The sequence below is a fragment of the Macrobrachium rosenbergii genome, chromosome 45 (genome assembly GCF_040412425.1).
Source record: "Macrobrachium rosenbergii isolate ZJJX-2024 chromosome 45, ASM4041242v1, whole genome shotgun sequence".
NCBI lineage: Eukaryota > Metazoa > Arthropoda > Malacostraca > Decapoda > Palaemonidae > Macrobrachium > Macrobrachium rosenbergii.
The window spans coordinates 34,727,506-34,744,763 of record NC_089785.1 but is presented as its reverse complement, the minus strand read 5'-3'; the positions used below and the strand labels follow the sequence as shown (position 1 = coordinate 34,744,763).

General features: G+C 36.8%; 1 protein-coding gene across 15 annotated transcripts in view; it reads right to left on the bottom strand.

Moving 5' to 3' along the window:
* The window catches only part of LOC136829919 (high affinity cAMP-specific and IBMX-insensitive 3',5'-cyclic phosphodiesterase 8B-like), a 318,075-nt gene that overhangs the window by 19,304 nt on the left and 281,513 nt on the right, over positions 1 to 17,258 (bottom strand). For all 15 annotated transcript variants that reach the window (XM_067089092.1, XM_067089079.1, XM_067089081.1 and 12 more), the window contains 2 exons: positions 16,829 to 17,107; positions 12,206 to 12,333 (listed from right to left, as the gene is read on the bottom strand). In XM_067089092.1, coding sequence (XP_066945193.1) covers positions 12,206 to 12,333; positions 16,829 to 17,107 — 407 coding nt within the window. The remainder of the gene's footprint in view (positions 1 to 12,205; positions 12,334 to 16,828; positions 17,108 to 17,258) is intronic.

Sequence of the window (17,258 nt, the reverse complement as noted above, 5' to 3'; positions counted from 1 at the left end):
TGTGGTTGACATCATCAGAATCTGAAGTAATGTCACCGAAACGAAATCATCTGACATTATCAGAATCTCAAAGGATTAACTGATGCATCACTGATGGGTTGGGTTGGAAGCCTTCCTTTCAGACATAATAACATTGCTCATCTAGAAAAAAGTGACCTCTAGGGTCTGTGTAACTGCTTTCTATGATCAGATGGGGGACACAATGGATCATTATGTTTAAAGGTGAAACAATGAAGTGTAACCAAGAAATCAAGGAAATTCAGTCCAAAGTTCTTCATAAAACCTGAATCACTTTGGGTTTATGCAAAGAACTTTCTTTTCGTCATCAATTTCTTCCTAGGCACCATGTCTTACAGAATTAAGGAAAACCATGCTTTAAATGAAAGTAAGCAGCTATTACTGCCCTTTCTTGAACCCAGCAACCACAAATGCCAATGCAATAATGTAAATTCAAAATAGTCTGATAGTCTAAGCATTTCCTTTATAAATCTCTCAAAAGAATATTCCATCAACTACAGGCAAAAGATTTTGAGGTTATTCAAATATATTCATTTTCAAAGGAAAAATCTATTTCTGGGAGGGGCCCGTGTCACGGTGAAATAATCCATTCAGCACTTATTTCTAGGTAATTCCATTGCTAGATACCAGAGAAAAGCTAAATGGCTTTACCCCAGAGCGAGCTCCAAGAAATGGAATTGGTAAAGGGTGAGATTGTCACTCACGGACCCTGCCCTATAAAGATTCCCAATGTCAAAGTCCCAACGAGAGGTGCCGATACAAGCCCATGCACTTCATGACTGTACACAAGGAAATTCCATGTTAGCACCCACCCCACTAGAATGATGTTTATCATGGGAGGGAGAGAATGAAAAACAGGTGGGTCACAGGACACGGGCCCTCCCCAGAAATAGATTTTTCCTTTGTCAAAATCCTTTTCTGGATCAGTGTCAGGGTGAAATAATAACAGAGAAATAAACATCATTCTTATGCTAATAAAGACTTAAAACAGACGTTGAAAACTAAGAATTCTACCTTGAACATTAGTAAGGCTAAATTCATGTAATGAAAATAAAATGGTCAGTCTAAGATCATGAGCTTAGGATTGAAAATAGGCTTGTATTAAGTTTTTAGCAGACATGATGACAACAGTACTCCTTTTTAAAAAAGAGGATATGACAAAATTGCAGGTCCTGTCTAAAAAAGCCTGTAAGGAGAAAACTGGGCACAGAAACAGACCTTGTAAAGGGGGAGTACTTTCCAAGGTGACCACTGAAAATGAGGACCTGCAACTGTAGATAGAAAGTTAGGTTTTCTCCCTGATGAGGGGAAACCAAAATGAATGGTTTAGACAGGGCAGACAGTACAGGAAAACTAACACTAGAAGCTGCTGATTTTCGATCCAGAAATTATTTCGCATGTTCTGGGGTTACTGATGCTGATCCAAGGAAGAAATATGCAAAATGGCAGAATAATAAAAATTTGGAGTTTTTTTGATGAAAAACTCAATAAAAATGCAGTTTACATTGTTTTCAATACACCCAAAGTATTAAAAGTAAGGTTTTCTTAGGATTTTTTATGATTTTCGATGATTTTTCGGCTTACGACGCTGCACAGGAACGGAACCCCCGTCGTAAACCAGGGAATGCCTGTATTCTCGTATTCATGTAAGTGTGATTATATGAAAACTAGTTCACCACTCTGTTCAAATAAATTTTGTGCTCAGTCATCAGTCAAATATCAGTGGTTACTAAATTTCATCTTTCTCCTTACTGACTTATCTGAGGAGCTCCTCTTTGTGTTGTTCTGTACTAACCTCACGTTAATGTATCATACCAAGGTCTATAGACCATCCACCGTCACCCCTCAGGGTATTCAGTCTGTTTTTTGGAGGAAAGGCTTTTGGTCCTAGGTGACTAGACATTTTGTAAACCTGGCAACCTCTCTGCACTCAAACTGTAACAGATCTAACAGTTGGGCTTGCTAACAGTGTCATCAAAGGAAAGTCTCTCCTTTCCATGTCTATCTTCCTTGCTTTAATTTGTTTATATCAAGTGAAATCACATATTTTAGTGTCTGCCATCATGTGGTACAAGGCCTTTTGCCTTGGTAAATAATTTCACTGGTTCTAAAAGTTCTAAGGAACTCAGGCACCTCTTCTATAATTTTGATTGGGGAACAGTACCTGCATCTTCTTCATCACATACTCCGCAGATCATCTAATAAAACCATGCATACTAGAAACTGGCATTCAGTGAGTCGCTTTCCCCCCGCCTCTGACTTCCCCACAGAAACTTAGCTGCTAGATAATCTCTGATATCATCAAACCATTATCTACACTTCCCTTTCTAATGGAAAGAAATACAGTACTCTCATCTTCAGTCAATACTACTAAAAAAATACATCAATGTCACTAAGCTCACGAAGTCCTGCTGCTATAATCTATTTCTTTATGGGGAAGACAGTAAATTTTCACATCCAATATCACAAACTTTTACTTTGCTTCTGAATGGCCAACGTATTTGAATTCTAACCTCTGGTTGGTGGTAAGCAACATGAGTTCTGCAAATCACCATGAGCTTCAATTGTTGAAACTTCGACAAGAGAGACTGTACTTTCCCGCAAGTTGTGGTACGGTTTTATGTATTCTTTTTAAACCTACATATATTCTTTTCAAATTTACATAACGGGAAATGCGTATTATGTAGAGGAAGGATATTATATTTTGTTGTGTTTGTATTTAGTAATGAAAAGTGTTGTTTTGGCTGTTTCGTGTACTTAATTGTAAGAATAAGTGTAATAGTGCTTAACTACCAGCATCAGTTGCTTGTTTGGTGGTTAGTCGAAAGTCTGGTGTTGGCCAAAGACAAACGTGAAGGCAGTTTCATCACAGCCTTGGTGCAGTGTAGTTCAAACTAGTAGGGACTCAAGTAAAGGGAATGCAGCCATAGTTGTTGGTGCCTTCAAATCCACTTAAGCATTCCTTTTCATCTTAAAGTTCATTTAGGGAAACTCCTTTAGGAGATATGCATATCTAAATGTAAGGAGAATTTCTTGAGGTGTGCTTTGGATGAAGGTTACAAAGTGGAGATTGTGCTCATGCCAATCTGATTCTAATTCAAGCTAGGAACACTAAATGCGCCAACAGTAAGTTTATACCGTTTTATGTCGTAGATTAATATACACAACACAATGCGGTGTTTAAGTGCAAATTGGAATAGCATATGAGTGAAGTAATTTAGGTGTCGTAGTATAAGACTTAGGCTACGATTAGGTTAGTAAGTTTCAAATCGTTTAGGCCATACAATAACACTTACAATTTGAAATGCTCTACTTATTCTGAACAAGTCGGAATAAATTGGTGTCGTGATCAGGATCGCAGTGATTGGCTGTTGTAACAGTGATCGGTATAGTTAGAGTTTATGAAATTTTAAGGACTATTGTGTTACTTGGCAATAAAGATAAAAACGTGATCAACTGATGGTGGTGGCCAGTTTAAAATTAGTCAATTGTTAGCCTAGCCAGAAATGGATAAGATAATTGAGTGAAATTTAATTTGAAATAAAACCCTATGTTGTACATCGTATATATGTATGTGTGTAGCCAAGGGCACATATGTATAATATAACTGGTAGTGATCTACCACTGATTAATTTGAAGAGGTGTGGCCAACTTCTAAATATTATATTTGCTAATGTGGTATATATATTGTTTGGAGCAAGCAGTTTGTACACTCTTTTAGTATTAAGAACTTATATATCTGGTGTTGGTAAATTATAGGCTAAGATGCCTGACCTGGAAGAATTAAAGAGGAGATGGGGAGGGTTTTAAGTCTGTGATAACTAACTTGTCAAAAAAGTTGAAACCACTATTGATGCAGGTGATATCAATAGTATTTCTTCATTGAGATAACGGGATAATGAAATATTGGATCTAACGGATCCTGGAGGACAACCTGACCAAATTATGAATCAAGCTGAATATAGCCTAAAGGTAGGCACTGAAATTCATAGACTAAATTCCTCCATCACAAGTCTTCTAGCTGTAAGGGGTGAACCTAGTGCACCAATACTGCCTGTGAAAGCTAGTGTAAAGTTACCTAAATTAGACCTCAAACATTTTGATGGTGATGTATCAGAATGGAATTAATTTTGGAAACTTTATGAAGTGTCATTACACTAACCTACCGATTTTGAGAAAATACAGAAGTTTTCTTATTTGAAGGGCCTTTTGGAAGGTGAGGCTCTGGAATTGATATATGGTTTTAAATTAGGTGATAAATATTTAATATTAAGCAGTGAATTTGTTAAAAGAGACCTATGGCTGATAAAACAAAATCAAGTTGTGTTTAGTTAGAAAGCTCTCACAAACTGAGACTCCCAAGGTAGATGCAGAAGAGCTGCAAGGTTTTAGAACGCAATTCGAATGCTGCATAAGATCACTGGAGAGTGAACGGCCGGAATTGAGTGAATTGTATACCATCTTGCTCTACACCAAACTACCTGGTAGTGTCAATGAAATAATAAAACAAAGGTGTAGAGAAGATTGGCTTAAATTTGACACCTTTAAAAAATACCTTGAAGAAGAAATACACAATTTGAGGGCTTTTCCACAGAGTGAACCAGTAAAAGCTAATACTGTACATTAATAACGGTATCTACTTTCGCAGTGGAACAAGGGCAATCTGAGACCAAAAAAAAAACATCGGTGAGGCCTAAAGAAAAGACGAACAAAGCCAAGGTAAACCAGGTTGGAGGATGTGCACTTTGCAGAGGCAATCATATATGGACACATTGTAAATCCTATGTAACCAGAAGAGGAAAGCTAGAATGACTCAGAACTCTGGGTTTGTGTTTCATATGTGCATCCAATAAACACTTCAGTTCTGACTGTGACAGGCAAGGTTGTAATAAGAGCTGCACTGTTAGGCATCATAGTGCTATATGCAATTGAAACCAACAAAATAAATCTAAGGTAGGTGGGGTACAAGTAGGAACATTCTCTTTGATGAATACCGGACAGGGAATACCCCTAAAGGGTAAAAGAGGTCGCATTGTGCGAAAGAGAGGGTTGCTGGACACCTGTGCTGAGAGACCATTTATAAAGAAATCTACTCTTGAAGGACTCCACTATAAAACCAAGGGAGTTGAAAATATATCATTAAGAGGATACTTAACTTCTACACCAGTTAAGGAATATGAAATGATGAACATCGCTTTACCTCACCGGGGTAGATTAATAAATATGGATTGTATAGTGGTAGACGAGCTACCAGAATATACAAAGAAATTCAAAGTTATGAAGAACTTAAGGTCGTTGTGCAGAACAAAAATCAGCTTAGCTGATAAAGATTTTGATCTACCCATAGAGAAACAATTGCCTATAGAATTGTTAATAGGGGTTGACAATGTGTACAACATCTTACATCCAGGGTTTAGGAAATTTGAAAATGTAGTATTGCTACCAATCATATTTCGTAACGTGGTAACTGGAACATGTAGTTCTCCTCCCACCAAGGAGACTCATGTTACCATTTTAAAACTGGCAGTGGAAACCGACAACATAATTATGGCTGAAGGGGCTACTCATTTAAAGGATCCAAAGGAAGATCTTGAAAGTTTATGGAGTTTAGATCATTTACGTAGTGACTGCAGTGAAATAACAGAACAGGAACGGAAAGTATTGGAGCACTTTGAGAGTACTACAACTTACTCTGAAATTGACAGACATAGTATGTTGTGGCATTGCCTTGGAAAGGCAATAAAAGGAGATTAACTTCCAACTTTGGGTTGACTTTGAATAGATTAAAATAACAGTGTGTCCAGTTTCAGAAGGACACTCAGTATCTAGAACACTACCAGAAAATCCTGAAGGATCAGGAGGATAGGAGATTTATGGGGAGAGTGGAAAATTTTAAAACAGAGGAAGACTGTCATTTCTTGGCACATCACGGTGTTAAAAAGGACAGTGCAACAACCCCTATTAGGACAGTATTTGACTGTTCGGTCAGACAGGGTAAAAGTGGGTTAAGCTTGAACAATTGTTTGTGGACAGGACCACATATAACAGCTGACCTACTCTAAGTTCTACTGCAGTTTTAGGACAAAGATATGCCTGCAGAATTTGGAAGCAACAACTGGATTGGGATGAACAACTCCCAGACCCATTACAGAACAATGGGTTGAGTTATCCGAAGACTTGGAAAAATGTTTGATATTTCCTTTCCTAGGAATACTAGCCTAGGAGAGGGGGACTCCTTACACATATTCTGCAATGCCAGTGAGTTAGCATATGGTTGTGTAGCTTATAGAGATAAGAACAAAAACTCTTATTTAATGATGGCAAAGGCAAGAGTAGTGCCCATTAAAGAGCTGACTGTTCCAAAACTTGAGTTGATGGCATTGTTGCTAGCAGCAAGAATGGACAGATTTATTAAAGAATCCTTTGAGAAGGATGATTTTGTAGAACTGTTCGTTTGGTCAGACAGTAAAGTCGCCCTAAGTTGGCTAGTATCAAACAGTGTTCTCCCTGTATTTGTTAAAAATAGAGTACTGTACAGGAAATAAACTCTTTAATTCCAGAGGTGGTCTTGTCCTATGTGCCTACAGATGATAATCCCAGTGACTGGTTGACACGTGGGAAAAGGACAGAAATGACCTTGGATAGTTCTTTCTGGTGGGAGGGACCCCCCTTGGTTAAAAAATTCCTCTTGGCCAATAGATAGGTCATGGGTTGGTGGATCACTTGCGCAGGGTAGGGAAGAGAACATTTTGGTCAAAACTGTAGGGGACAACCTGAATGGTAATACTCACTTGGTGAATTGGGAGAGGTTCAGCAAGGTTAAAAAGGTCTATAGGATCACAGCGTGGATCTTACGATTTTTGAATAATTGTAGAAGTTCAACCAATATGAAGAGGCATGGTGAATTGACCTTGGAAGAACTCCAAGAGGCAAAGAATAAGATTATTGCCATCATACAAAGGGAATTTTTCCAAGAGGAATACAAGAGTTTGATGAAGGGGGTAAGAAAACCAAAACTAGCTCTCATACACCAGTTGAATCTTTACCTGGACAACAGGGTAATAAGATGTAAGGGTAGACTAGAACATGCACAGTTACCAAAAGCTGCTAAGCTTCCTATACTATTGCTGAAGAGTTGCTATGTTACTCGGGTAATTATTAAAGAACATGATGCTAATGCTCATATGGGTGTAAATGCAACTGTGGCGAGTGTCAGACAGGAGTTCTGGATCCCACACATAAGGAAACTAACTAAGAGTATATTGCACCATTGTGTTATTTGTAGGAGAATGCAGGGGAGGCCGTATAGGCCCAATATAGTTCCTCCATTACCTGAGTTCAGGTTTCAATGTAAGCAACCTTTTAATACCACAGACATGGATTACACCGGCGCATTATTGGTTAAGGGAAAAGGACAGAGCCCTGAGAAGGCTTATATCATCTTATTTACGTGCCCAATAACCGGAGGCATACATGTGGAACTAGTTGATAACCAGTCCTGTGACTTGTTCCTCATGAGTTTTAGAAAGTTCTGCAGCAGAAGAGTTTCCCGGCACTCATGTTGAGTGTCAATGCCATCATGTTTGTAGCGGCATTAGACTATCTTAAGACTATGTCGGAGAGACCCATCGAGTAGGAATGATGCATGACTCTTGGACCAGGATAGGGGAAGTAGTCCTTGTTCATGACGAGGGGCCAAGGAGCAAGTGGAAGTTGGGCCAAGTGATCGAGTTACATATGGGGTGAGACAAGGTCCAAAGAGTGGCTACTCTAAGAATGGCCCATAGCCAGCTCATGAGACCTGTAATTAAGTTATACCCCTTAGAGCTGTGGCAGGAGATAAGGGAATTAATCCTGCAACAGAAGACGTTCAGTCAAGAACCCGCCCGAGCAGAAGGACTGCCCATATAGCTGCAGAAGCCCGAAAGGCATTGATAAGAACAGGACTATTGTAAATAATGTAGGCGTAAGTTTTTATTGCAGGAGAGTATGTAGAAACTTCGACAAGAGAGATTGTACTTTTCCGCAAGTTGTGGTACAGTTTTATGTGTTCTTTTTAAATTTATGTAAAGTTGAAATGTGTATTATGTAGAAGAAGGATATTATGTTTTGTTGTGTTTGTATTTAGTAATGAAAAGTGTTGTTTTGGCTGTTTCATGTATTTAATTGTAAGTATAAGTGTAATAGTGCTTAACTACCAGCATCAGTTGCTTGCCCGGTGGTAAGTCGAAAGTCTGGTGTTGGCCAAAGACAAACATGAAGGCAGTCTCGTCACAGCCTTGGTGCAGTGTAGTTCAAACTAGTAGGGACTCAAGAAAAGGGAATGCAGCCATAGTTGTTGGTGCCTTCAAATCCACTTAAGCATTCCTTTTCATCTTAAAGTTCATTTAGGGAAACTCCTTTAGGAGATATGCATATCTAAATGTAAGGAGAATTTCTTGAGGTGTGCTTTGGATGAAGGTTACGAAGTAGAGATTGTGCTCATGCCAATCTGATTCTAATTCAAGCTAGGAACATTGAATGCGCCAACAGTAAGTTTATATGTCGTAGATTAATATACACAGAGCAATGTAGTGTTTTAAGTGCAATTTGGAATAGCATATGAGTGAAGTAATTTAGGTGTCGTAGTATAAGACTTAGGCTACGATTAGGTTAGTAAGTTTCAAATCGTTTAGACTATAGGATAACACTTACTATTTGAAATGCTCTACTTATTCTGAGTGAGTCGGAATATCAATCATATCAGATGTGCACATTCATTGTTAGCTCAAAAGAGAAACTGAGTAAAGTGGCCCCTTGTTGTCTCTAACTGCACAACTCCATACCTCAAAATAAGAAAGCTTTCGGAAGGAAGCCATCAACTGTTACTTAATGCAATACCGAAAGAAATGTTTTCCCAATACCTCATTTATTTCTTGTATACTGATAAACAGGGTTATATACTGGTGCAAATTATACTCATAATATTAGAAGTAATAATATTCTATAGCCTTTCTACATAGGCTACTGAATCTTAATTCTCATCCAAATAACTACTGAATATCAATATATTTATTCTTACCAACTCAAACTAATCCACCAGCTTCTGGAATATACCATATCAAAGCTAGTACTGATTAAATACAAGATGTGATACCACAAGTACTGTTGCTGTTAACATAGCTAAGGTACTTTACTATACTTACCTGATGGTCCATTCTATTTCAATCAGGTTCAAACCTATGTGTAAACATTCAGCTTTGGTAAGGCAATGATTTGCATTTTGTACAAGTAAAGAGAAGAGTTTACAATAAAACTGTTTCATAAACACAAATCATATCCTAAATAAAGGTACCTTCTCCTTTCCCTGCAACTGAGGGAAAGATGCGTTAAACAAAACCAAATACTGATTTGCAGAAATAGTTATAACCATCCAACTTGGGGAAAACACTCATTTTGTACAAGGGATAATATGTTCTAAGAAATTCTAACTAAGTCTGTCATTCAAATACAAAATTGACAGTCTGGAAAGGTAATGCTTCATATCTACAAAATATAAATATTGTTTTAAGAATGCTAGGTTCTTGATGTGCGTGAATAGGGATCATAAATGAAATTTCAATGGTTTTCTTTTAAGTCCTTGTCAGACTGTCAGAATTCTGTGGTGGTAGTTATGATCTTGTTTGCATGAATTAAGTTTCCTCTCATGACTTACTTGCCCACCACTTTTCACAGACTCTTTTGTTCACTTTGAGTTGCATGCAAAGCTTTCTGGATTGTTTGCTGAAACTTCTCCCTTGCAATCCAATATTATCCGCAAACAAATGATAAGATGAGTCCTTTGATGTTGAGTAGTGATAAGGACTATAATTAAGGCATTTCATGTAGCAATTCTGATTAAAAAACAAGGAAAGTAAGCAGACTTCCAACAAACAAATATTCAGGACCATTGTGGAAACCCTGGAAATAAGACAATCTGTGTATTTCCTTATAGCAGTCACTAAATGAAGCTTTCTAATAATTTCAAGAAAAGGTATATCTCAGACACACAAAATAATAATGTGCTATCTAAATAACAGGTACAAAAAATAACTTTCCCTCATTAAAAGCCTATTAGTTCTTTCTTATGAGGACTATCTTGGGAAAATATTTAAACCATTCTCCTCAAAAACAAAGGAAAAGAAACACTGCCCTGAATACAGTATCCTCCATTGAGAAAACTCTGAGCTATCTGTATGAGCAATATTTAATACAATTTCATGACACTCCATACATGCTAAGTAAAATATCCTTAGCCTTCTGAAGCAACTCTTTGCTTCAGTTCTTTATTCATGATAGTCGTGGCCATCCCCTTGAAGAAGCCTTCATCCTAGGCCTCTCCTACAGAATCAGTAAGCATGACAATTTCATTCTTATCCTAATAAGAATAAAAAAACCAGGAAAAACATTTCCCCAGGTTTTAAAATGTGTTGTGAACTTCAAGAACAAAGATGTAGAGAAAAGGTTTTGAAAGTTTCCTTTGCTTGGAAGATATCAACAGGCATTCACCAGGTTACATTGGGGGTTCCGTTCTTACACCGTGATGTCAGCTGTAAAATGGCGTAACCTGTGACATCGTCGAAAATCGCAGAAAACCTTACTTTTCATCCTTTGGGTGTCTTGAGAAGAACATAACCTGCATTTTGATTGAGCTTTTCATAAAAAATATCCAAATTTTGACCATTCTGCCATTTTGGAGTCATATTAAAGTTCCAGTCGTCCATCAGATTGGCGACGTAAACCTGGAACATGCACTGTAACCGGGGAAATAATTTTTGAAGAATATATTTGAAGAGCGAAGTAACCTTGGAACAACATAAACCGAGTCCAACTTAGCCCAGGGACTGCCTACTGTATTATGTTAAGCAGAACATACCACAGAAGAAAAAGAAACAACCAGGAGTAATATTATAAACACTGATAGATAAGAGCAATATAATTTGTAACATTGAAAAAACAGAATTTTCTAAATTCAAATCTGATGGAACCTAAGCAAAAAAAAAAAACTGAAGTGAGATGTTAAATAAAAAATTTTCATTAACACGAACTTAAAGACCGGATAGGAGTACAAAGATTTAAGCACAACAAGTACTGGAGACACTCAATGTGACTAAATTGTGAGACCCTGATTAAATTATTTTCCCTGGGTTGCTTGTCATGTGGAAAGATTAGTTTCGGGGTGAATGTTTATAGCAAAGCATGCCCAGGAATATGAAGAGGAAAAAATATTGAAGGTCTTAAGTAGGTCACTGTTAGAGGAGGAAAATAGATTAGGTGAGAGTTCACAGTCCTACAGGAGCACATTAGAAATGGAAGGGCAAATGGAAGTTTATCAACAGCAGCAGAAATACAATGGTTCTATAAAGAACTGCATAAGGTACAACCAAAAGTCAAATCATTGGCAGAAAATCTGACTGAGATATCAAGAGCAATGACCAATGATGTCTTCTACAAATGATGACCAAATATCATTAACATAAAAAAGAAGGTCCCTACAAAATATGACTAAGAAGAGGCTATGTAGGTGATCCAAAAGAGAGTTGGATTCAAAGTGTTTGAAAAATATGTAAATTGAGTAAAGTTTTAAACACTTTACGTACTGATAATGTCAGTTGAATCTGGGCATTAATTTGTAGGCTAGAGCAGTCATCTCTCTTTATACTGCTGTGCACAAAGAGTCTTTAACTATACTGTACTCCATTTTTGGCCCAAATTATTTAGCATTACTGGAAAGCATTTAAATTCTTAACACCTTCCCTCATTTCTTAACAGCACTGATGGCGTCTGTATGGGTGCTGGTAATTCACATAAAGCATGAAAGAAATAACTTTCATTGTAATTTAATGTAACATTACCTATATAAACCCTCAATCACTTGAAGTCTTCATTTTTTTTCACAGCACTTTTAAAAGTACTGTACTCCTTAAATAATAACAAAAGCTGTTTAAATTGATATATGAATGTTTCTCCACTACTGTCAGTTTTATTTTATAAGAAGCCCGTAACAAATTAAGTTCTGAGGAAGTATTAAAATAGTGAGATCCTAAGTATAAATATTTGCTGGTTCCTGAAAACAAATGTTATACTTGACTAAATACAACTTTTATTTAAATAAATCAATGACTCATTAAAGGTACAGCAACTGGTACGAGAAGAATTCAGTACCTACTTTTATAAATGTTGACGCGGTCATCGGAATGGGTATACTTAAAGGAAACAGCTGCATGGTGAGATTCGAGGACGCTTAGGTCATTGTACAGTATGGCTAATTCATTGTCTGTGTTACACAAGAATGCGCTGAAATATAAAAAAAGGCAAAATCAGTTCACAAACTTAACCATAATGGCTGTAATGCAGAATTTTAAATTAATCAGATGAGCAGAAAAATATCATATAAACATTAATATTTTCCTCCATACAGAAAAAATGCTGAAAATATAAATTCTGGAAAAACAACAAGACATCAGAAATGTCCTACTCAAACCTTTAGCCCTTACAAGAGAAGTGTGAACTAGGAACAATTCATGACATGCCATCAAGTGAAAGTAAATAGCAACCAACAACTCTGTTGTTTTCAGGAATGGGCCCTTAAACCACAACGTATTTTCATTGTTATTATCCAGCTCCACTATTACAGCTGCCGCCAACAGATATCAGAAGTTTCGTTATTGCGGTCTTGAAAGCTCCAGTTCAATGGTGTGTCTCATTTCTTAACAAATTTCCAGAGAACAATAACAGCACCTTCAGATTCTCTGACCACAGTAGAAGTGACATTAGGAAAATAAAAAGTACTGCGTGGCTCATTTTTTAACAAAGTGCCAGAGAACAACAACAGAGCCTTCAGATTCTCTGCCCATCCCTAAAAAAAAATCAGGAAATTAAAAAGCCAAATGATTAAAAAGGTAGGGAACAGTAAGGCCAACACAGCCAGTATGGCTATAAGTAAAAAAGGAGTGCCATGCCCAATTGTACGACTAATTCTCTCCTTAAGAAATCTACTGAGAAGTTTTATTATTTTTTTGCTGTTGGCATTATTAACTCCTGCTGCCTTTCTCCTAACCTCTGAGCTACATGAAATATAACTTGCTTCTTGATAAACATAACTTTTACATCAAGAAACCAATGCAAATTTGGTTCTTAACCCTTTAACGCCGACTGGACGTATTTTATGTCGACAAAAGTTGTCTGTCGGGTGCCGAGTGGACATAAAATTTTACAAAAAAGTTTTTTAAATATTCGCGAAAAATACTTATAGGCCTCATTTGCGTGAAAAAATTTTAAATTGTGCGCCTTGAGGGATGCTGGGAGTTCAGTGGATCATGCTGTTGTTTTGTTTACAAGCATGACCCAGCTGCGCATGCGCAAATTTCTTTCTTATCCCAAAAGAAAGCATTAGCTAACTCTCCTGAAAGTCTCAGAAATTCTTTAGTCATTTTGTCGTAATTTTTGCACTGTTTTCTATTAGCCTTTACATAAAGTTTTATATATGAAAATGTGCGCAATTTCATGTAGAATACAAGAAAAAATAACTCATGGTTGTAGCTTTCATCAATTTTGACATATTTTCATATAAATCACAATAAGTGCCAAAATTTCAACCTTCAGTCAACTTTGACTCGACCGAAATGGTAGAAAAATGCAATTGTAAGCTAAAACTCTTACATTCTAGTAATATTCAATAATTTACCTTCATTTTGCAACAAACAAGAAGTCTCTAGCACGATATTTCGATTTATGGTGAATTATTGTTTTTCTTACGCGCTTAACTCTGCTGAAAATCTTGTAAGAGCCTGACACCGTCTCTTCCAAACACGTGTGTTTGTTGTCCATCGGAGTGGACAAGACAACAAAGCATCGTTCTCTTTCTCTAAAGGAACGCGATTTCAACCATACAATATTTCCGTCTGTTTCTCCCTAACCATTGTTGTCTTGATGTATGTACAATCACCACTACTTGCATTGCCATGCAAGCATTCTAATCATACTCATGTTCCAACGAATCTTCTTATCAAACTGTGTGTATGTTTCTGTTTTGTGAAGACGCCAAACGTCTCACCACTCCGATTGACAACACACAAACACAGGTGTTTGGAAGAGATTAAGGCTCTTACAATCTCAGAAATTTTAGTCACTTTGTCATAATTTTTGTGCAGTTTCTATTAGCTGTTACATTGAGTTTTATATATGAAAATGTGCGCAATTTCATGTAGAATACGTAAAAAAAAAAAAAAAAAACTCATGGTTGTAGCTTTTATCAATTTTGACATATTTTCATAAAAATCACAATAAGTGCCAAAATTTCAACCTTTGGTCAACTTTGACTCGACCGAAATGGTAGAAAAATGCAATTGTAAGCTAAAACTCTTACATTCTATTAATATTCAATCATTTACCTTCATTTTGCAACAAACGAGAAGTCTCTAGCACAATATTTCGATTTATGGTGAATTTTTGAAAAAAAACTTTTTCCTTACGTCCGCTCACACTAACTCTGCTGAAAATCTCAGAAATTATTTAGTCACTTTGTCGTAATTTTTGCACAGTTTTATATTAGCTGTTACATAAAGTTTTATATATGGAAATGTGTGCAATTTCATGTAGAATACAACAAAAAATAATCATGTTGTAGCTTTTATCAGTTTTGAAATATTGTCATATAAATCACGATAAGTGCTGAAATTTCAACCTTTGGTCAACTTTGACTCGACCAAAATGGTAGGAAAATGCAATTGTAAGCTAAAACTCTTAAGCTTGCCGCACACTGAGCCGGAACGGAACCGCCGCCGAAGCCACCGAAGCCTCAGAACAGAACAGAAACGACGTCCAGCGAGCACACTGAGCCAGAAGCCACAAAACGGAACCGACGCAGTGGTAGTAGGTCATGTGTTCTGCATTATAATTGACAAATTATGAGTGACTCACCACTCAGCAGCGATGAAGAAGTGCTAGTGCTATGTCTAGCAGAAAAGGCTGAAGAGGAGGAGGAAGAAGGGAAAGCAGCAAGAAAATCAATGTGGATACATAATATATGCCAATCAAGGGAGGGAGAAGGGGAATATAAAACATTATTCCTACATTTCAAACGGGATAACATAAAGTTCTTCCAATATTTCCGTATGAGCTACGAAAAAGTTTGTGAACTACTATTACATATAGAAGCAGACATATGCAAACAAGATACAAACTTAAGAAGCTGTATTTCAACAGAGGAAAGGCTAGCTGTTACACTCAGGTATGTAATAAAAAGTTAGATTTCAAATAATATTTATTGTTACACACTTAATGAATGTTCACAATAATTCCTTTTGTGAAAACAATTATTATAGTTAACAAACACAAACCAAAATAACCATCTCCAAAACAAACATTGCAGTCGTTCTGCACATGCGCAGCCTGTCAGACGCCACCGACGCTTCAGAAAAAATATCTTTCAAAGAATACTGTGTCGGTTCCGTTCTGTTCTGCTGTCCCGGTTCCGTTCTGTTCTGGCCCAGGTGCGCAGTCAGGTAAGAATGCATGCTTTGATTTCTATCGGACGTTTCGGTTCTGTTCGGGTGTGTCCGTTCGGGCTCAGTGTGCGGCAAGCTTAACAAGCTGGTAATATTCAATCATTTACCTTCATTTTGCAACAAACGGGAAGTCTCTAGCACAATATTTCGATTTATGGTGAATTTTTGAAAAAACTTTTTTTTACGTCCGCACGCTACGAATTCATGCATCATTTTGTGATAATATTTTCTCTGTGTTGCTTTGATCGTTTTACAATTTGTTATATACAAAAATCATTGCAATTTAGTGTACAATACAAAGAAAAAAAAATAACTCATTAGATTTAACTGTTTTGCTCACAGCGTGATTTGTATACAATTATATATGAAATTTTTTCTGCACTGTCATATATTCCAATATTTATATATGATAATGATATTTTTTTCATTTCTGATGGTTGCATACTAAACTTCAGGCAATGAGAAAAAAAGGAGCCAAAAATGAACTCTTAATCTTAAAAACTAAGCGTGCTGTGATTTTTTGAAAAAAACTTTCTTTCCGCTTTGGCGCTAACTCTCAAAGCCCGCTGGCATACGGCAGACACTTTTGTAAATAGAGGCTCAGCGTTTAAGGGTTAATGAGCTTCACTCATAATTACTATGAACCTGTGACTCAAAAACTGCTCCTTTGTTTCTGTTCAATTTAATGTTGATAGTTCTTCTCTGTAATGGTTACTTGTCTGTTCTATTTTTGCTTTACTGTTTTTCATTACATAAAGTTATATACTTCACATGTACAGAATCAAGAAATATGACTTCTAAGTTCAGCATTCCAATCAGTAAGAACATACTAACCCTGTACTGTACCTGTACCATTCATTATGAATTACCTGTATTCACATGTCATGGTGAACAACACATTGCAGCACACCTGTTATTTTAAAGGCATATTCACCTTGTCAGCATACATGTCCTCATGCAATGCTCGCTATCTCTATTCCACATTTCTGGCAGATAAACCCTTCATAATACAGTATTTATGTTGTCAAAGCAGCATTTAACATCTAGCGCAAGTATGTTTGTTTATAAATAATTAACAAATGTTTCTATGTCTTTACCATGACAAATATTTGTAACTATTACATCCCTTTTTTGTGGAAGATTGCAACTTTACCACATATGTTTATATTCACTCTGCTGCTCCCTTCTATTGTCCGTACGAACACAGCATAATGACATTTGTTTATTTACTTAAAGCAGCTTCTGTGAGTACAACCAAGGCAAAATAACATTGTGGAACTCACCTATTTTTGCCAGGGTGATCAACATCATGGACCACGGCAGCAATCAAGCACGCTGAGACGTCTAAGGGATCGAGAAGTTGTTTTATTCTCTCCAGGTCGAGGAAGTATGCCGTTGCTTGCAAGACATCTGCTGCGTGAGTAGAATTGTGATATGTAATGTCTGCGTGATAATTAGCCTCTATCAGAGTTAGCCAGTTCTGTAAAGTCTGTTCGTCACAGCCAAGCGTGTTAGGGACATCGAACCGACACAGCAAACTCATTCCCAACCACACAAGCGGTCTGTAAAAAATGTGAAGATATTAAAAGAATGAATCATCAAATCATGATAAAAACCAAGTGACATCTTCATATTGTATAAAGACAATTGTAGCAGAACTCTTTATTACTAAAAACTTGTCTACTTAAGAAAAACTGAAAATACTTGATTTTT